Source organism: Saccopteryx leptura, chromosome 5 (assembly GCF_036850995.1).
Source record: "Saccopteryx leptura isolate mSacLep1 chromosome 5, mSacLep1_pri_phased_curated, whole genome shotgun sequence".
Taxonomy (NCBI): Eukaryota; Metazoa; Chordata; class Mammalia; order Chiroptera; family Emballonuridae; genus Saccopteryx; species Saccopteryx leptura.
The window spans coordinates 170,600,645-170,617,128 of NC_089507.1; the positions used below are offsets into that span (position 1 = coordinate 170,600,645).

At 47.7% G+C, this 16,484-nt stretch overlaps 1 protein-coding gene across 3 annotated transcripts in view; it reads right to left on the bottom strand.

Moving 5' to 3' along the window:
• The window catches only part of SLC39A11 (solute carrier family 39 member 11), a 293,358-nt gene that overhangs the window by 191,232 nt on the left and 85,642 nt on the right, over nt 1-16,484 (bottom strand). For 2 of the 3 annotated variants that reach the window (XM_066386758.1, XM_066386760.1), the window contains exon 5: nt 6,824-6,965. In XM_066386758.1, the coding sequence (XP_066242855.1) occupies nt 6,824-6,965 (142 nt within the window). The remainder of the gene's footprint in view (nt 1-6,823; nt 6,966-16,484) is intronic. The other variant, XM_066386759.1, reaches the window with a different exon arrangement.

The window sequence follows — 16,484 nt, forward strand, 5'->3', positions numbered from 1 at the left end:
CCCCAGTGACACTTGGATTTCAAGATTTCTAGCCTCCAAAACTGAAAATATGAGTTCCTATTGTTTTAAGCCACACCCAGTTTGTGGTACTTTGTTATGGCAGCCCTAGAAAATGAATACAGTCGGGAGAACATGTCTACACACTCTAATGTATAATAATATCAATCTCCCCAAAAGTTACCTTAGTCTATCATTTCTTTTTTTTTTTTAAGTGAGAAATGGGGAAATAAAGAAACATACTCCTGCATGTATCCCGACCAGGATCCATCCAGCAACTCCCATCTGGGGCCGATGCTCTACCCATCTAAGGTGGATGCTCCCAACTGAGCTATTTTTAGCACCTGACCACGGAGCCATCCTTGGCACCAGGGCCAATGCGCTCAAATCAATCGAGCCATGGCTGCAGGAAGGAAAGAGAGAGAGAAAAGAGGGAGGGGGAGGGAAAAGAAGCAGATGGTCACCTCTCCTGTGTACCCTGACCAGGAATAGAACCCGGGACTTCCACACATCGAATCGACACTCTACCATTGAGCCAACCAACCAGGGTCATTTCAAGTCTATCATTTCAAGATGGTGGCAGTGGATAGTACTGCCCTACAATTTCATTAGCAGAGACTTTACACCTACCAGTCTTAAAATCACATGACTGTCTTTCTAGCTGCTCTCACTGAGTAACTTTTCAACTTCATTCAACTCTTTCCCATACTTCTTCCTCAGCATCCCCAGCTCATCCAGGTCTGAGAGGAACAGATAAGGAGAAATACAGTGAGAGAACCTATAAGGCAGAAAGTAACAAAGAAAACTCACTGGCCACCTGGTATTCTTTTGGGTTGATTACCATTCCTGGGAAGACAACTTTCCAAAAAAATTATTGGATGCTGTTAAAAGCTGAGTTGTGCACCTCTCAGATTCCTATGCTAAAGGCCTAACGCCTCAGAAGTTAACTGTTTGGAGATACAATCTTTAAAGAGGTGATCAGGTTAAAATGAAGTCTCTCAAGTGGGCCCTAATCCAACATGACAGGCCAGAAGATTAGGAGCCAGGCAGGCGGAGAGAAGGCCGTGTGAGGATGGAGGGAGAAGACACCATCTGCAAGCCGAGGAAGGAGGCCTCAGGAGAAACCGGGCCTGCCAACACCTTGATCTCAGACTTCCAGCCTCCACAACGGTGAGAAAACCAGTGTCCGCTGTCTTAGCTGCCCAGCCTACGGTGCTTTATTATGGCAGCTGAACCAAGCTCAAAGAAGTGCCAAACTGCCTCTAGGCCAGGGCCTCATGAACACACGCTCCAAAATGACAACCTGGCTTAAACAGCTGGGACTCAAAAAAAAAAAAAAATAACCGCAGTCATAACAGGCCCAATACATAGCAAACATGCTATCTGAGTGCTAATTATTAGTGAGCCAAAAATATGACACTCTTCAGAAACACAAACACTATAGTTTATAGTATATCTATAAACTATACCCACCTAATACTGTCTCCACGAGCAAAGACATAGTCACAGTCACTCAAGCCACCCACACAGTGTGCCCTGCAAAAGACGGGATGGTGTTTCAATATTATAGTTAGCATCCACGACGCTAAAGAGCTCCTGGCAGTTACGTTATTGAACACTTTGCTCTTCACCTTTACGCCAAATATTTTTGTATGAAAACGGGGCACATTTTTTAACAGCCTCGGTGCTATTGCCATGTGCCACAGGGACAGGTTTGGCTCATTCCCAATCTTTAAATGAAGAAAGGAGGTGGCAATGTCAGGACCAGCCTGTTTCTCAGTTCCCAGACAACTCCTCTCAATTAGGCTGGGAGAAGATTTAAAAATGTCTCTGAACTAACCAGTCACAGGGCAAGAAGAGAGAGAGAGAGAGAGAGAGAGAGTCTAATTGCTAAAATCACATGCCAAGACATTAAATCCACAGGAATAATTGGAAAGTTAGTCTTTCATCTTTAGAGACCCTCCTGATAAAGAGTCAGAATTACTAACATTTTGGAGAGTCCCTCAATGCACTGCTTTGGAGACCTGATTATAAACACTCGGAATTTCTCCCAGGAGCTGCTAGAGACCCTTGATCAAAGTTAAGTTTGCTCAGTTGTGCTGCAAGTATCGGTGCGGGGGGTGGGGGGGTGGGGTGGGGGGTGGGGGTGGGGGGGTGGAGCGTCTCCTTCAAGGAAGACTTGGAAACTTAGAAAACACGGAAGAAGAAATCAGTGATTGCCACAGGAGCCTTGGAGCTGTTTCCATAGGTCCCTTCTGGCTGCCTAGGATTAGGCTATGCCAACAAGTAATTTCAGTGCCAGGGAAATCTAGGGGTGGGCAGTTGAGTACATGTGGTTGGTGTTACAGAAAGAACAGGCAGCTGTCTTCCAAGAAAGGGTTTCACGCCTCTCAGCCTGGCTGCCTCCCGCAACCCCACCCGTATACTGAAATATAATCTTCCTAAGGCCAACCAGGGTGAAAACCCATCCACTGGGTTCACCACGCAGCTACAGAAACTGTCCCTGGTTCAAATGTAAACGCACGAGCAGGGGCAAAACGCTGCCAATGGCTAGTATCTTCATGTTCATTCGTCCGTTTATCAAATATTTCCCCAAAGGCTGTTGATCAGGGAAAATGGGGAGAGGAATGGTTCCAAGTACAGGATGAGAAGAGGAAGGACACTATGATACCTGGAGAACTGAGGGTGCCTTGAGGAGGGAGAAGGACATCAAAGAACACCTGGTCTTCTGAATGGGACAAGACCTACAGGTGCTAATCCAAGGGACCGGGCACTTGGGGACCCAGAGTTAGCCAAGGCAAATTCTTTCCAACCAAGACCAGGTCTATTTCCACAGGAGGATGCAACCCAGCAACTCAGTAGCGTAGCCAATACAGAGGTGGAGTTTAGACTAAGACACAAACAAGTGTTGCTCGTGGGCTGGTGACACTAGCTTCTCCAAATCTATAAAACACGTAACTAGGTCGGCACCGTTTTCATTTTACCAGCCATGGTTTCTGATCTGCCAGGCTGTCTAGGTAGAGTGATGACTGGCAGGTGAATTCTCTGACAATAAAAGAATAGGGCATTAAGGAAACACTGGTTTCTAAGCAGAGCTTCTCACACATTGTGCTCCCCTGACTTAAGTACCCATTCACTTTTTCCTCCAACAAGCTTTGGAATGATTGAAGGAAAATAAATAGCCACTTCACAACTAAATAATTCCCTAAATTAAATCCACCTCTTTCTCTACTGGAAAATAGTGCCTACTCCTGTTCCTTCCATATTTACACAAAATTACAGACAATTCTCCATTTGCCATGCTAATGGATCGATAAACAAAAACCCTCACTCTTGAAGAGTTTCCACTGCCTATCTCAAAAAACATACTGAAATAGGACAGGTAATTAGTAAAAGAATGGATTGATTCACTTTTTTTCTACCTTCCTGTAGCCAAAAGAGTGCTAACAAGAAAGAAAATGTCCCACTGGGCGCCTGAAGTTTGGGAGAGGTGGACACAGTGAAGGTCAAGATCAAGATGAACACTGGGGTTCTGGGGCCATCTGAAGTGTGTGGAAGTCATAGACCTCTGCCTTCCAAAAAGCACATTTTTTTTTTTGCATTAATTGCGAGGAAGTTCATCCTCTGATGCCCATCTATGGACCTCAGATATACAGAACCCTTGGCATCATTTCTAGAATTTACTCGAAAATATAATTGCCCACAGAGATATATGTCTAAAAATGCTCTCTGCTACATTCTTTATTAACAGCAAAAGATTGGAAACAACCTAAGGGGCCATCAACAGGGGACCAAAGTAGGTAAGATCATGGCCAGTAATGAGAAAGGGAGGACTTGATGAGTGGCCCGTAAGACAAAGATCAAACTGAGCAGTTAAGTGAAAAACACAGGGGCCAGCTGTAACGGAAAACATCGCACTTCTGAAAGGATATAAAAGGAACTACACAGAAGCAGTGCTTGTGTCTGAGATGGAAGCCTGGACCATACGGAATTTGAAGTTGGGAGAAAAATTACTTTTTAATTTTTAATCTATGTTATTACTTTTTTAATGAAAAGAAAGCTAATTGGAGAGAGACAGTTAAAGAGAGAGGGATAAAGACAGAGAGAGAAGACAGAGAAGAGAGAGACAGAGAGACAAAGAAAGAGAGAGGCAGAGACTGATAGTTGTAGAAGAACTTATGGTCTAGCTAAGTCCCAAAATAGCCCCAGCCTTGAGAATAGTTGATAACGTAAAATATTTGGCAGAGGCGTAAATAGGAAAGTATCTCATAATGCTTTTCCCAGCCTGGGCTGCTGCTGCTGCTGCTGCTCAGAGCAGCTGAGCCCTCTCTCCCACCGTGTGGCTTTTCTGGCTTTTCTTCTTGCAGAACCAATTATGGGACATTATAACAGCAGTGACAATATTATTTTTTAAAGGCTTATGTTGCTCACTAAATACCCATTAAACCAATCTCCTTGCCCCATTTACAGCAAGCTTAAAGGCAAATCCAGATGGTACAAATAATGCATATTCAGGCTTGATCTGCATGAGGCCAGTCATCAAATAGCCATTATCAGTTTTAGAGGCTCCAACTGCCTCACACCCCCAGGTGTGTCCAGGTGAGGACAGAGACCTCTCCAGAGATGGCTGGGCTCTCTCCCTCTTGGCAAACCATCTTCAAACTCCCCCATGGGCTACATTTGCTTTTGTATCTAAACAGTTAGCAACAGCAACTGAAGGTTGCTCGGTAACCTGGTAATGAGCTGTGTCTAGGTGCTCCTGAGCGGAGGACAGGACTGCATCTCCCTCCCACACAGCCCTGGCTCAGCGCTTCACCCTAGATAGCCAAGAAGAGCCGGCAGTCCTGGGAAACTCTCCTGCAAAGCCAACTCCCAATGGCTCTATATTCCCACGGCCCTACTGGAAAAGGTCCACAGAAGGGATAACCACCCTTTGCCTTTTCTGATTGACAGGCACTGAACCCTCCGCCTATGACCTTAGGATAAAAGGGGTGGGGATGGGATAGAATAAAACTGGGCTAACTTTCTCATCCTCAAGAAGGCTCAGGACCAGAGCCTCCCCGGGACACACAGCATCACTAGCCCAGTATAGCCTGCGAGAACGGACAGGAAGCTCTCTGTCCTCGTGTTCCCACGGCTCGTCATGAGAAATGACACGCTTCACTGGAGAACGCTGTCCCATCTTGGTCACCAGCCAGTTCTGGATGCTCCAAGGAAAGAAGAACAACAGATGACCCCTGAGTCGCTCTGATCTGAGTATGAACAGTATGTGTGACTGAAGCGGGGGGCAAATTTTTCGTGCTAAGCCTCCGTTACTTGAGCTCAGGTTAGATGAATTTTTATTTCCTGATTATATCCCACACAGGATGTTGTGGGAGGCTGAGGACCAGCCCAAGTGGAGAAGATATTCGAGCTCCCAGGAATAATCCATGCAGGACGTAATCGGGACAAAGGTAAATGAGAAATGGCTGGAGCATCACTGTAACTTTCGTACACTGACTCTCCCCAAGGTCCAGAGATCTTTGCCTATACACGGTGAAAGTATCAAATTAAAATGCCAGCACGAGAACGTGAGAAGACTCTTCTCCCTGAAGTCCCTCCTGCAAAGACAGTGACAAAGTCACCAATCAATTTCTCCTCCACTCAAGAGAGGACTCTGGGCAAAGGAGGAGGCACCCATTCTCAACATCATTTGCACGGTTTTAGGTCCCAAGTTCATGGTTTACATAGACTTAGAAGTCCATGGGCAAGGCAGTGGGGAGGGCAAGGGACAAACTTTTCACAGGGCCGCACGTGGGATGTGGGCCTTAAATAGACTCAAAGAAAAAGAAGCACATCTACCTCTCTTTGTGCTAACTGGGCAAGGTGGGGGTGGAGGAGTCTAACGCTGAGACTGGAAAACAACGTCATCTTTCTTAGAACACCTTCCCGCTCAGGGGGCCATGCCCCACCTGCACCTCCCGATGGAGGGGAATCAGGAACTGCTATCCGATTCCTCTCGAGACACACTTCCTCTCTAATCTAAAGGGCATGACTTTGCTGCGAGAGTTTTTAGGATTTCTGGCTCCAGGGAGAGAAATGGCCATAGTTTCCCAGATGAATGGAAAAGGTGAAAGTCCCATACAGGGGAAGGATCCTTCAGGGTCCGACAGAGAGGAGGCGATAGAGAGGCAAATGCCCATCCATTCTAAGCCAGTCGGCTTGATCCCATCAGAGGGGTCCTTGTCCATGGTCCCAGTGGGAAAGATAATCAAAAGGTAGTGTTGCCTGACCAGGTGGTGGCGCAGTGGATAGAGCATCGGACTCGGATGCGGAAGGACTCAGGTTCGAGGCCCCGAGGTCGTCAGCTTGAGCGCGGGCTCATCTGGCTTGAGCAAAGAAAAAAAAACAACTCACCAGCTTGGACCCAAGGTCGCAGGCTCGAGCAAGGGCTTACTTGGTCTGCTGAAGACCCGCAGTCAAGGCACATATGAGAAAGCAATGAACAACTAAGGTGTCGCAACGAAAAACTGATGATTGATGCTTCTCATCTCTCTCCGTTCCTGTCTGTCTGTCCCTATCTATCCCTCTCTCTGACTCTCTCTCTGTCCCTGTAAAAAAAAAAAAGGCAGTGTTGTCTCCTGTGCAGCCAGCAGGTGGTCTGGAGGATCAGTGACACAGGAATCCCAGGGCCAGAGGCCAGCTCAGCCCTCTGCATGGCAGGGTAAGTCATTTGGGTGATAGGACAGAGCTCCTGGCATTTCCCATCATTCCTCCTGCCACGAGCCCGCCCCAGCCCCAGTCTATCCTGTCCAGCTCAGCCCAGGGTCTGCAGCAGGGAGCTTGCCTGAAAGAAGCCCAGCTCTACCTATCCGGATGGAGAGTTCACTCTCAGGGAAGAGCAGCCTGGGACCCTCGGCATCACATTTCTTCATCAACGCGGGATCCAAGTTCAGTGCCAGGGCCATCTGGGGGTCTTCTGCTGCACCCTGAAACAAGAAGCAGTCACTGTAACACCTCTGCTACCTTCATTCCCCCCAGCCCTGCAGCTCAGAGCTGCCCAGACAGCCTGCACATCTCCACCGAGAGCACAGGGCTACCGAGCCAGGCCCTGGGACAGACCCAGCTGTCAGCAGGCTGGGTCATTAGAAAGAAGACAAGCTTCCTGGCTCTAGAACTTTTCAGGTGACATAAAGAGGATCTGCGGGGTCAGTGCTGATCCTAGAAATGGGAAAAAATACATTGAAACCCCAGTCCACGGAGCAAATAGCACTAAGGACCTGGTCCCTGAACCATCAAAACAAGCCCATGCGGCAAGTTCGCTTGGATGGCAGGCAGCCCCGGTACAAGAAGCAAAACCACCATCTTCACGCTTTTCATGAGATCAAAAAGGAAAGCAATCCAAGCAACAGCACCTCAAAGAAGGGGGAAGAGTGACATCACGGAGGACCCAGCATATGGGGAGTTAAGTCCAGGTGGCCTCAGCACAGCCACGTCCCCCTCTGCTTTGTCTGGCACTAATTAATTAGACTGCTTTTACATTCACTAGGCAAAGTCTTCATTTTCATCCCCACATTTACTTAACAAATACTGACCACCAATTTCGTAGATACTTGACAAACAAAACAAGACAAAATCCCAGCTCTTGGAGTCCAGCTAAGAGCAAACAGATGAATCCAGAATGGAGCTGTGAGTTTCTGTTCCCATGCATCCACAGGGACCCCCACTTCCCCCGCCCCAGCCCAGCTGATGGCTTATAAATGCACAGGGCCTCAAGGGGAACAAGGAAGAGGGGTGACCCCGCCAAAAGAGGGGTGACACCGCCAACAAAAACACCTTCACTTTCATCCCATCACCTGGATGCTGAGGGAAAACAAAGAGAATCACTTCAATGGGCATGAAAACAGTAGATCTTTTTGGAGAAGCAGGCAAAAAGGGTTCCAAACAAACCGTTCATTAGAACATATTAAAAATATGTGTCTCTATTATGGGAGAGGAGAGGGTTTATCATCCAGTCACTGAAATGCAGCCATTTCCAAGCAAATGCTAAATCTGTTTTTTTGGGTAAGTTTCTCTCATGACGGCATCTCACTCAAGTTATGCTTGGCTGTGTCACACACACATACACAGGGATCAGAAAGAGAGTCAAATGATTCAGTCATTTTATTTTATTATTTCTTTCCAACTAAATGCTACTAACAAACAACTCCCCCCCCCCCCACGTCTTCTCATTCGTCTAGTACACTGATATTGTCTGAATCACCTTTTTTGCAATGTCCACTATAATGCACATAAGGGTGCTGACACCTCCTGTAACTCTGTTTTAAAAGGGGTGGGAAAAGGCCTCATGGCTCTCAGGTCCCTCTGCAGACTCGGTCCTAGGGGCCACCGGATGTCACCTGCTCCACCACTGGGCAAAGCACAAAGAGGCCACCTGTCACACTTGTATCACACTCAGGGCTGATGCTACAGATGGACGGAATCCTGGGGACAGAAGGAACTTGGGAAAGGCCAGTTTCTCCCCCTGCAGACACCCCCTCCGGCCGCCCCCAAGTGACAGCTGGCGCTGCGCAGTGTGCTGTATCACGGGTTCTTTGTGCAGTGGGCTTTAATTATTTCCAGTCCTGCGTCTCACGCTGACACCCAAAGAACTGCTGCAGCAATAAATGCGGTGCTTCTCTATGAGAGCACGTCAGCTAATTGCCCTCCCTTCATCTGCCTTCTTTCTATAACATGATTGATGTGTGACCTGGGGAAGGCCATGGGAAGAGAACCACTGCGTTACAGCAAGATGCAGCCGCGTCAGCGCACAAAGCTGTTTATTTGACTGGAGCCCGATTAGCAAGAAGGACCTAAAGAGACCCTACTTTAAATTGAGAGCAGTGATTTTCAACTGAGGTGACTCTGCTCCCACCCCCCCACCCCCCGGAGACATGTGGCAATGGGCATTCTGTATGTGGGGGTGTGGGGGGGGGGACAGTTGCTGGCATCCAGCGGAGAGGGTGGGGCTGCTGCTGTACAACCTACATGCGAGGCCTGCCGCGCTCTAGGAAGCCTGCTGCCTCCGTGTACCCACGCACACTCCAGTAGTGTTCATCTGAGCTGGGGTAACTGTCGTGACTCTGAGCTTTGGTCGACCCATGGCAGGTAATCAACTTAACTGAAGTCTGTTAGCAGGTCAGCACTCCCTGACGAAGGGCCAAGGGAAAGTTTAGAGACTTCATTGGTATCCCCTGCCAGCCATAGCTAAAGCCAGGGCCGAGTTACATCCAGTGGAGAAGGGAAGGGGGGCTCAAAGGGAAGTCACCCCCCCCAACCAGGGACTGGGAGCCGCTGAGGCTGCAGAAGGACTCGGCCTCCCTCCTTCCTCCCTCACCAACCTCCTGTTTCGCTCACCATCCCCACTTAACCCAGACACATGAGGTGACATTAAATAATTGATGCTGTGGTTATTACTGAGAAATTGCAATAACAATGACACTTGTAACACAACCTTAAATTATTCCACATAATGGAAAAAAAATTAAATGTCGCCCCTTATCACCAGCCAGAATATGGATGAAGCTTACATAACAGATGCCCTTCTCTCCCAGGGAGCCCGGCAGCAGCCTGCTGCCCAGGGTCAAGCTGGCTCAGGGTGACAGCGGCCAGCCTCAGCGCAAACAGAAACACAGAGTGGCAGAGACACTCAGGCGGAGGGTACAATCCTGCCTCGGGGTCTAACAGGTGGGTCATGGCCACCTTCCCTGTCTCAGTTTGCCTACATGTTCAAGGATCACAGGTCAGAGCCAGGAGCCCAAAGACAAGGAGAATGACAATTCAAAGTACTAGGTCCCTACTGGTTTCTGAAGCAAAATTCACCCTGCCCAGCCTGGGGCACTGGGATTGCACCTCTAACTCTGCTTGGGTCCCTCATCCCTATAGCAACAGGATGATATCCAATCAGTGACCAGCAAGGCAGGTGTTCAAGCTTATCATTGTTCCATACTTGATGCTTTTAAACTCCTGGCTATAGAAGCCCAAGCTCCCTCCTCCAGGAAGCCTTCCTGGCTAAACCCAGCCTACCCTGGATTAAAGATGACTCCCTCTCTGTGCTACTCTGAAATCCCACACATGCTTCTATCACAACACTGGCCAAACTGCACAGTAACTTTCCATTTCCTTGGCTATCATGAAGCCACCAGGATCTTAAAGCAGGAGCTATGTCTTCCAGCCCTGTTGTCAGGGCCCAGTGCTGCATCCGTGTTCAATAACTAAACTAATTTACTGGCATGAACGACAACACAAAATCTCCAAAATGATGTACTACACAAAAAGCAAAGATCCAGGTAAGCATATATGTTTAGAAAGAAGGGAAGAAAAATCAGTGCAGAGAGGGAAAGAAAGGGCTTTAAAAGTATAAGAGACATTCTAGCCAACGGCAAAAAGCATGATTTCTGCCCACCCACACACAGCCTCTGCCCTCCTGATGGCTGTGTAAGGTCTTCAGTATCATCCCTAAGACCACGTGAGGAGGGGGAGCTACCGACCCATGACTCTCAACTGCAAGATTCTGCCCGCTTCCTTCTTGGTAGAAATACTCAGGGCAGCCCAGCTCACTCCTCTTGAAGGTGAATTCTTTCCACCATGAACTCCATATCCTTCCAAGACCACAACTTTCCTGCTCCCTACCTGTCTCCCCCACGACCTTAGCATGAAGTTTCGCAATAAAGAAAGTTAATATGGACTTCTAGCCATATTTAAGCTATGTAAGTAAGCTACTACTCAAACAATCTTGTTAGGGACAAAATCTTCTCTTATTTCTGATGCCAAATACTACTTATAATCAAACCTATTTAATCATGTAAAACAGAATTTAAAGCACCACACAGTTCCACAAAGATTCAGCTCTGTGAAGAGTCTGCACAGATAGCCCTCCAAATAAGTGTTCTAGGGAAGCAGCTCCATGCTGATGTTCCAAAGAGCTAGGTCTCCCATGAGCACGGTAACAGAGAGGGGACCCTAGCCAAGCTTTCCAAACAACTGTGTTTTCTCTTATAACTCGAAATAGAATGTCGCCTTAAAACAATACAAATCTAAAGGGATGTAAGAATCTAAGTAAAATGAGGCATTTTCTTTCTAATCCTCAATGATTACCCATCACTCTTATGCACCTCCTAGACCTAGTCCTCGAATTCACTACAGTACATCCATATAATCCACTCAGAGCCTTTTCTGCCTTTTCAATAGTTTGAGAACCCCCAGCTGCTCTTTTTCAGGCAACTTTCTGACCTATCTTATCCTTTTGAAGGTTAGCAGGTACCCCCAGAAATCTTCTAAAAGACAAGATTTCTCCTCCCAGGAGAAAATCATGTGTATCAGACACTTGTTGCTAGGTGACACAACACCCCAAAATTCAGTGGCCTCAAAGAACAACCAGTTATTACTGCTCCTAAGTCGACAGTCATCTGGACGCTGCTGCGGGTCTGCAGAGGCTCCGCTAATATCGCCGAGACCCACTTTCGCCCCTGTGGTCAGTGCGCCACTTGTCTGGGAGTGGGATGGTCCAAGATGGTACATGCATCTGGCAGCCAGCCAGTGGGCTGTGGGCCCGGAGTTGGCAGACTCATGGCTGGGAAACCTGGATTCCCCATATGGGGCCTGCCATCCTCCAGCAGGACATTCTGGGCTCATTCGTGTGCTCAAACTCACAGTCGCAGGGGCAAGAGAAGCCAACATGCATGGTCAAGCGCTATTCCAGTCTCTGCCTGCACTGCACTTTCTACCATCCCACTGACCTCAGCAAGTCCATGGCCAACCAGATCAAAGGGGTGGATAAATCTATCAACTATACCTCTTGTTGGGAGGATCCCGTGTCACTAGAGTGTGAAGAACAACAGGGGAGGAATCTGGCCATTTTTGCAATCTACCGCAGCACTTACTTACACACCAAAGACATACATAATGTTGTGTGATGCCTCAGGGCACCTGTGAACTCCACGCAGCCCTCCACGGATCTGACTTACACACAACTGCTCTAGATTAAACCCACAAACTCAATCTCATTTGCCTAAAGCCATGCTTCTCCAATGGGGACCCAGGGACACATTCTCAGTGGTCGGAAAGTATTCTATGAATTCTTTTAATTTTGTATTTTCAAAGAAATGGTCATCTAAAAGAAAAAGAAAGAAAGAGAGAGAGAGAGAGAAAGGGAGAAAGAAAGAGAGAAAGAAAGGGGGAAAGAAAGAGAGAAAGAAAAGGAAAAGGAAAAGGAAAAGGAAAAGGAAAAGGAAGGAAGGAAGGAAGGAAGGAAGGAAGGAAGGAAGGAAGGAAGGAAGGAAGGAAGGAAGGAAGGCAGGCTACCAGCAATCTGAATCACTACAGAGACCCCTGTATAACCAGAGCCTACTGCTCGACGGCAGAGCCTTTGCTTGCGTTGGTGTTGGCTGAGTTGGTGTCCAAGCAGTCCTGCCTTCATTGCTGAGAGTTTGCTGTTGAGAGGGGCAGGCTCAATGGATGGCGTTTCTGAGCCAGGCTCGGTCCAAATCACTTCATGGAACCTGGTGCGGGTGACGGAGGTTTCCAAGTTGCCCTGGAACAGCCATGGGGAGAGCTGACTCCATCTGGCAGCATTCGTGGCCGTTGGTGCCACTGGCACTTGCAACTGGTGGTTTATTCTTAGCAAAAGATCATCTGCCACGGCAACAAAAATGTTGTTGGTTCTGACTTTGTAGACTTCGGTGCTTTATGCGATCTGACAAGAGACTTTTTTTAAGACTTGATTCATTTTAGAGAGGAGAGAGAGAAGGGGAAGGAGCAGGAAGTATCAACTCCCATTTGTGCCTTGACCAGGCAAACCCAAGGTTTCAAACCAGTGACCTCAGAGTTCCAGGTCGACACTTGATCCACTACGTGATCACAAGTCAGGCAACAAGAGACTGTTGAAGAGCCTAAAGCATGAGGCCTGACATACACCTAACGTAATGCATGTGCATATTTACACATATAAAGACATACAAAACAGTTCGAATCAAAATTGGGAACATGTGGGTTTTATTTCCTTAAAAATGAATACACAGATTAGCGTAACAGAAAAAGCACTCGCCTACAGCTGGAAACAATGGATCTTCCTCCTCTGGTGGTTCCTTCCCTATCTACCGCCATTTAAAACATCACCAGTTCTTCTCACATTCTGTACAAAGAACTTAACAGTCCACAGTGACCTAACGACTGTTTTTCTACACTCAAAATAATGGAAACCCATTTAGTCACTACTCTCTGTGCCTCCTGTAGTCAAAGTAACAACCATTTCTACATGGATAGTAACCTCTTTAATGACTCTTTTTGTCAATTTCCCAGAGATCTCTGTTCCGGGAGGTACTCCCAGAGAAAGGATTCCACAGACCAATATGAAAACTCTGGGGAAGTCTGCACACAAGCAGATAAAGACTCTGAGAAATCTAATAGCAAGAAAGGGGTTTTGTGTAATCCCACATCCCCCATGCTGGTTTGGCCACATATAAAACCTATTAATATGTAACAGATGAAGCTTTAGGGAACAGTAAGTGCTAGAAAGGATCTTCCTCTGTGTCCAATACTCAGAACATTCAGAAAAATATTTCTCTTTACCCTGGAACATGATCTTATTTTATCCAGAAAAATAAAAAGGGTGGATGGACTGCCTTGACCTCAATTACCTATCACTTGTACAAATAAAGATCTGTTTATCATCCTTAAAGATGAGTCAGTAAAATTTATTGTGCATGTGTGTTTCTCCCCTGAGTCACACCGGCTACAAAAACCAAGAAAGTAATTATTTGATAAAACCCACCTTTCCTTCACCACAATGAAATAATAACAAACAACCCATCTTTCTATTATCAGTGCTGCAGAGCAACCTTTATCACGGCAGTGCTGAGGAGAAAAGGCTAAGGTCTGGCTGGTCACAGATCTCTATAGCTTTCACAACCATAAAATGAATGTTCTTGATTTGAGGAAAATGAGAGAGGGGGCGAAAGAGGCTTTACCCGTAGACAGTCACAACCCACAGAGGGGACTGATTGTTCAAGAGGCCTTCCCATAAACTTCCAGTGATGAATCAAAGTACTACAACAATGCAACTCCAGATCCAGTGTGAGATGAGACAGAGGAGACAGGCTGGGTTGGAAAGGAGTATCGTTGGCATTGACCCCTGCATTACAGAAAACAACACCGCTGGCACAAACCCTTTTGTCTATATCATGCTCAGCTCCTAGGATGCCTTGTCTTGTATTTGTATTTTCTCATCAATATCTTGTGATGTAAACTGAAAGGTAGCAGCACTACCCCTCTTATGAGCTGAATGGTTTCCCAGCCCTAAAATTCATAGGTTGAGGTTGTAATCACCAGTATCTCAGAATGAGACTCTATTTGAACACAGACTCTTTAAAGAGGTAATTAAATTAAAAGGCAGTCGCTGGGATGGGATCTCATCTCATATGACTGGTGTTCTTATAAGAACACCTGCAAGCCAAGGAGAGAGGCCTGGCACAGACCCTCCCTGAGCATTCCCAGATGGAACCAACTCTGCTGACACCTTGGTCTTGGGCTTCTAGCTTCCACAACTGCAAGGCAATCCATTGCCATTGATTAAGACCCCATCCCTGGTCCCTGTTATGGCAGCCCTAGGAGACTAATACACCCTCCCATTTTACACTCGAGGAAACTAAGCTGTGTAAGCTAATGTCTTACTTACATCAAACCACTGATCAAGTGCCAAGCAGAATTTGAACCCAGAACTCTGACTCCAAACTCCACTGCTCCTCACAGCATCACGCTGTGGTCAACCAGCCATGTACTAAGGCAATGTAGGCTTCTCAAAGGAACCCCACTGATATCAGCCAGGGGTGTGTGTACACAGCAGGCACAGACTTGTGTGCCCCTATGTTCAGGGGCAGTGCTGCCTGAGCGGGGCGTTCAGACAAGGGGGCTGTCAGCACGCCTATCTTTCCAGTCCTGGCAGAATCAGAGATATACAACCATAAACCTCAACTCCTTCACACTTCCTGGGTGCAGACAGATGGAAACTAATGCAAGATTCTATGGACTAAGTGCCCAATCTGAAAATCAGGTCTCCAGGCTACAAGAGAAAAATTGGGTACAGTTACTGCTGGTGTTAAAAATAGCCTAACATGGAAAGTAGACAGAGAGAGGTTGGTCATCAGAAGGGACAGAGGTCCCCAGGTCCCCTAGGCGCCATGCTGGGGCACTAAACCACCCATCAGACATCCATCCAAGCAACCAGCATCGAGGGAATCAGAGAGACAAGGACCAACTCCAACAGACCAGGAGGAAGGGATCACAGCAGGGTTGAGATGTCAAGACAGCTTCAGTTTCTCTCCCAAACCAAATAAAGCAAAGCATGACTGTGCCCACAGTTCCCTGAAGACAGGGCTGGACGGACAGAGTGGCCTGGGGCAGGACGCTGGGGGGCACTGGGGTGTGGGGAAGACTTTATAGCACGGTCACTGCCTCTCACTCACAGTCAGCATCCCCACCAGCTCCTCAGCCTCCAGCCCCTGATCTCTCAGCAGCCTCTCGTCCCAACAGGGCCTTGTCCACAAGGGTATGAAACCTTTAACCACTTCGGGAAATGGTCCTTCTGCCTCCAGATTAACTGAGGCCTGCAAGGCTAAGACACAGTCTCCTAAACAGAGGATCTGGGTAGAGAGCATGCACAGAGCCGCCGGGAAAGGCGACGAATTAGAGGGCAAGGGAGATGCTGCAGATCAGGGTGGAAATCTCTGTGTGGGCGATTTTTCTTTTCTTCCTTTCTTTTTTTTTTTTTAGAGCACACTTATTAAAGCTGGGGACAATGAAACAAGGAAGGACTTAGGATAAAAGAAGCAATAGGAGAGAGACCAGGCGGAGCTGCCTGGGCTCTCCAAAAACACTATGGGGAAGAAGTGAGCCAGGGCGGCACTGCTGCCAGCTCGCTGGAGAGTCAGCGGAAAGGGGGCCTTGGGGACAGGTTCCGGGGCAAGTCCGGGATGAGTGCTGCTGCCCGCTGCTCCTCTGGTTGCCAGTGTTGCGAGGCCCCTGCTAAGATGCACGCCTATGTGGGAAGGAGAGGGGGGTGGGAAAGGCGTGGGCGTGCTCCCGGGAGGGAGAGCGTGCTCCCTGTGCATTTTTACACTAATGAAACTGTGTAAATGGCATGCAAAACCACTTCAAAAACCAAGCTGCGGCTCTGAAGAACATACCTTATTTTCATCCAAGGCATCACTCTGCTTGATGCAGACTTAATTATGCAATTCATCTGGGCTTGATGAGGAGTTGGCAGCAGAGGAGGCACTAAGCAGGTGGCTTCAGAGTGTTTTCCAGCTTCCTGCCGTGGGCATGTGGGGACTGACATCGTCCCTTTCCTCTCTTCTCTCAGCCTACGTTCCAGAGCACGCCACCAAGCTGAGGGTACCGCAGGCCCACGTGAGGTTTCTGTTCTGCGGCACTAACCGCTGCGAGTCCAGTGGCAAGGCGATGCTCACATCTCA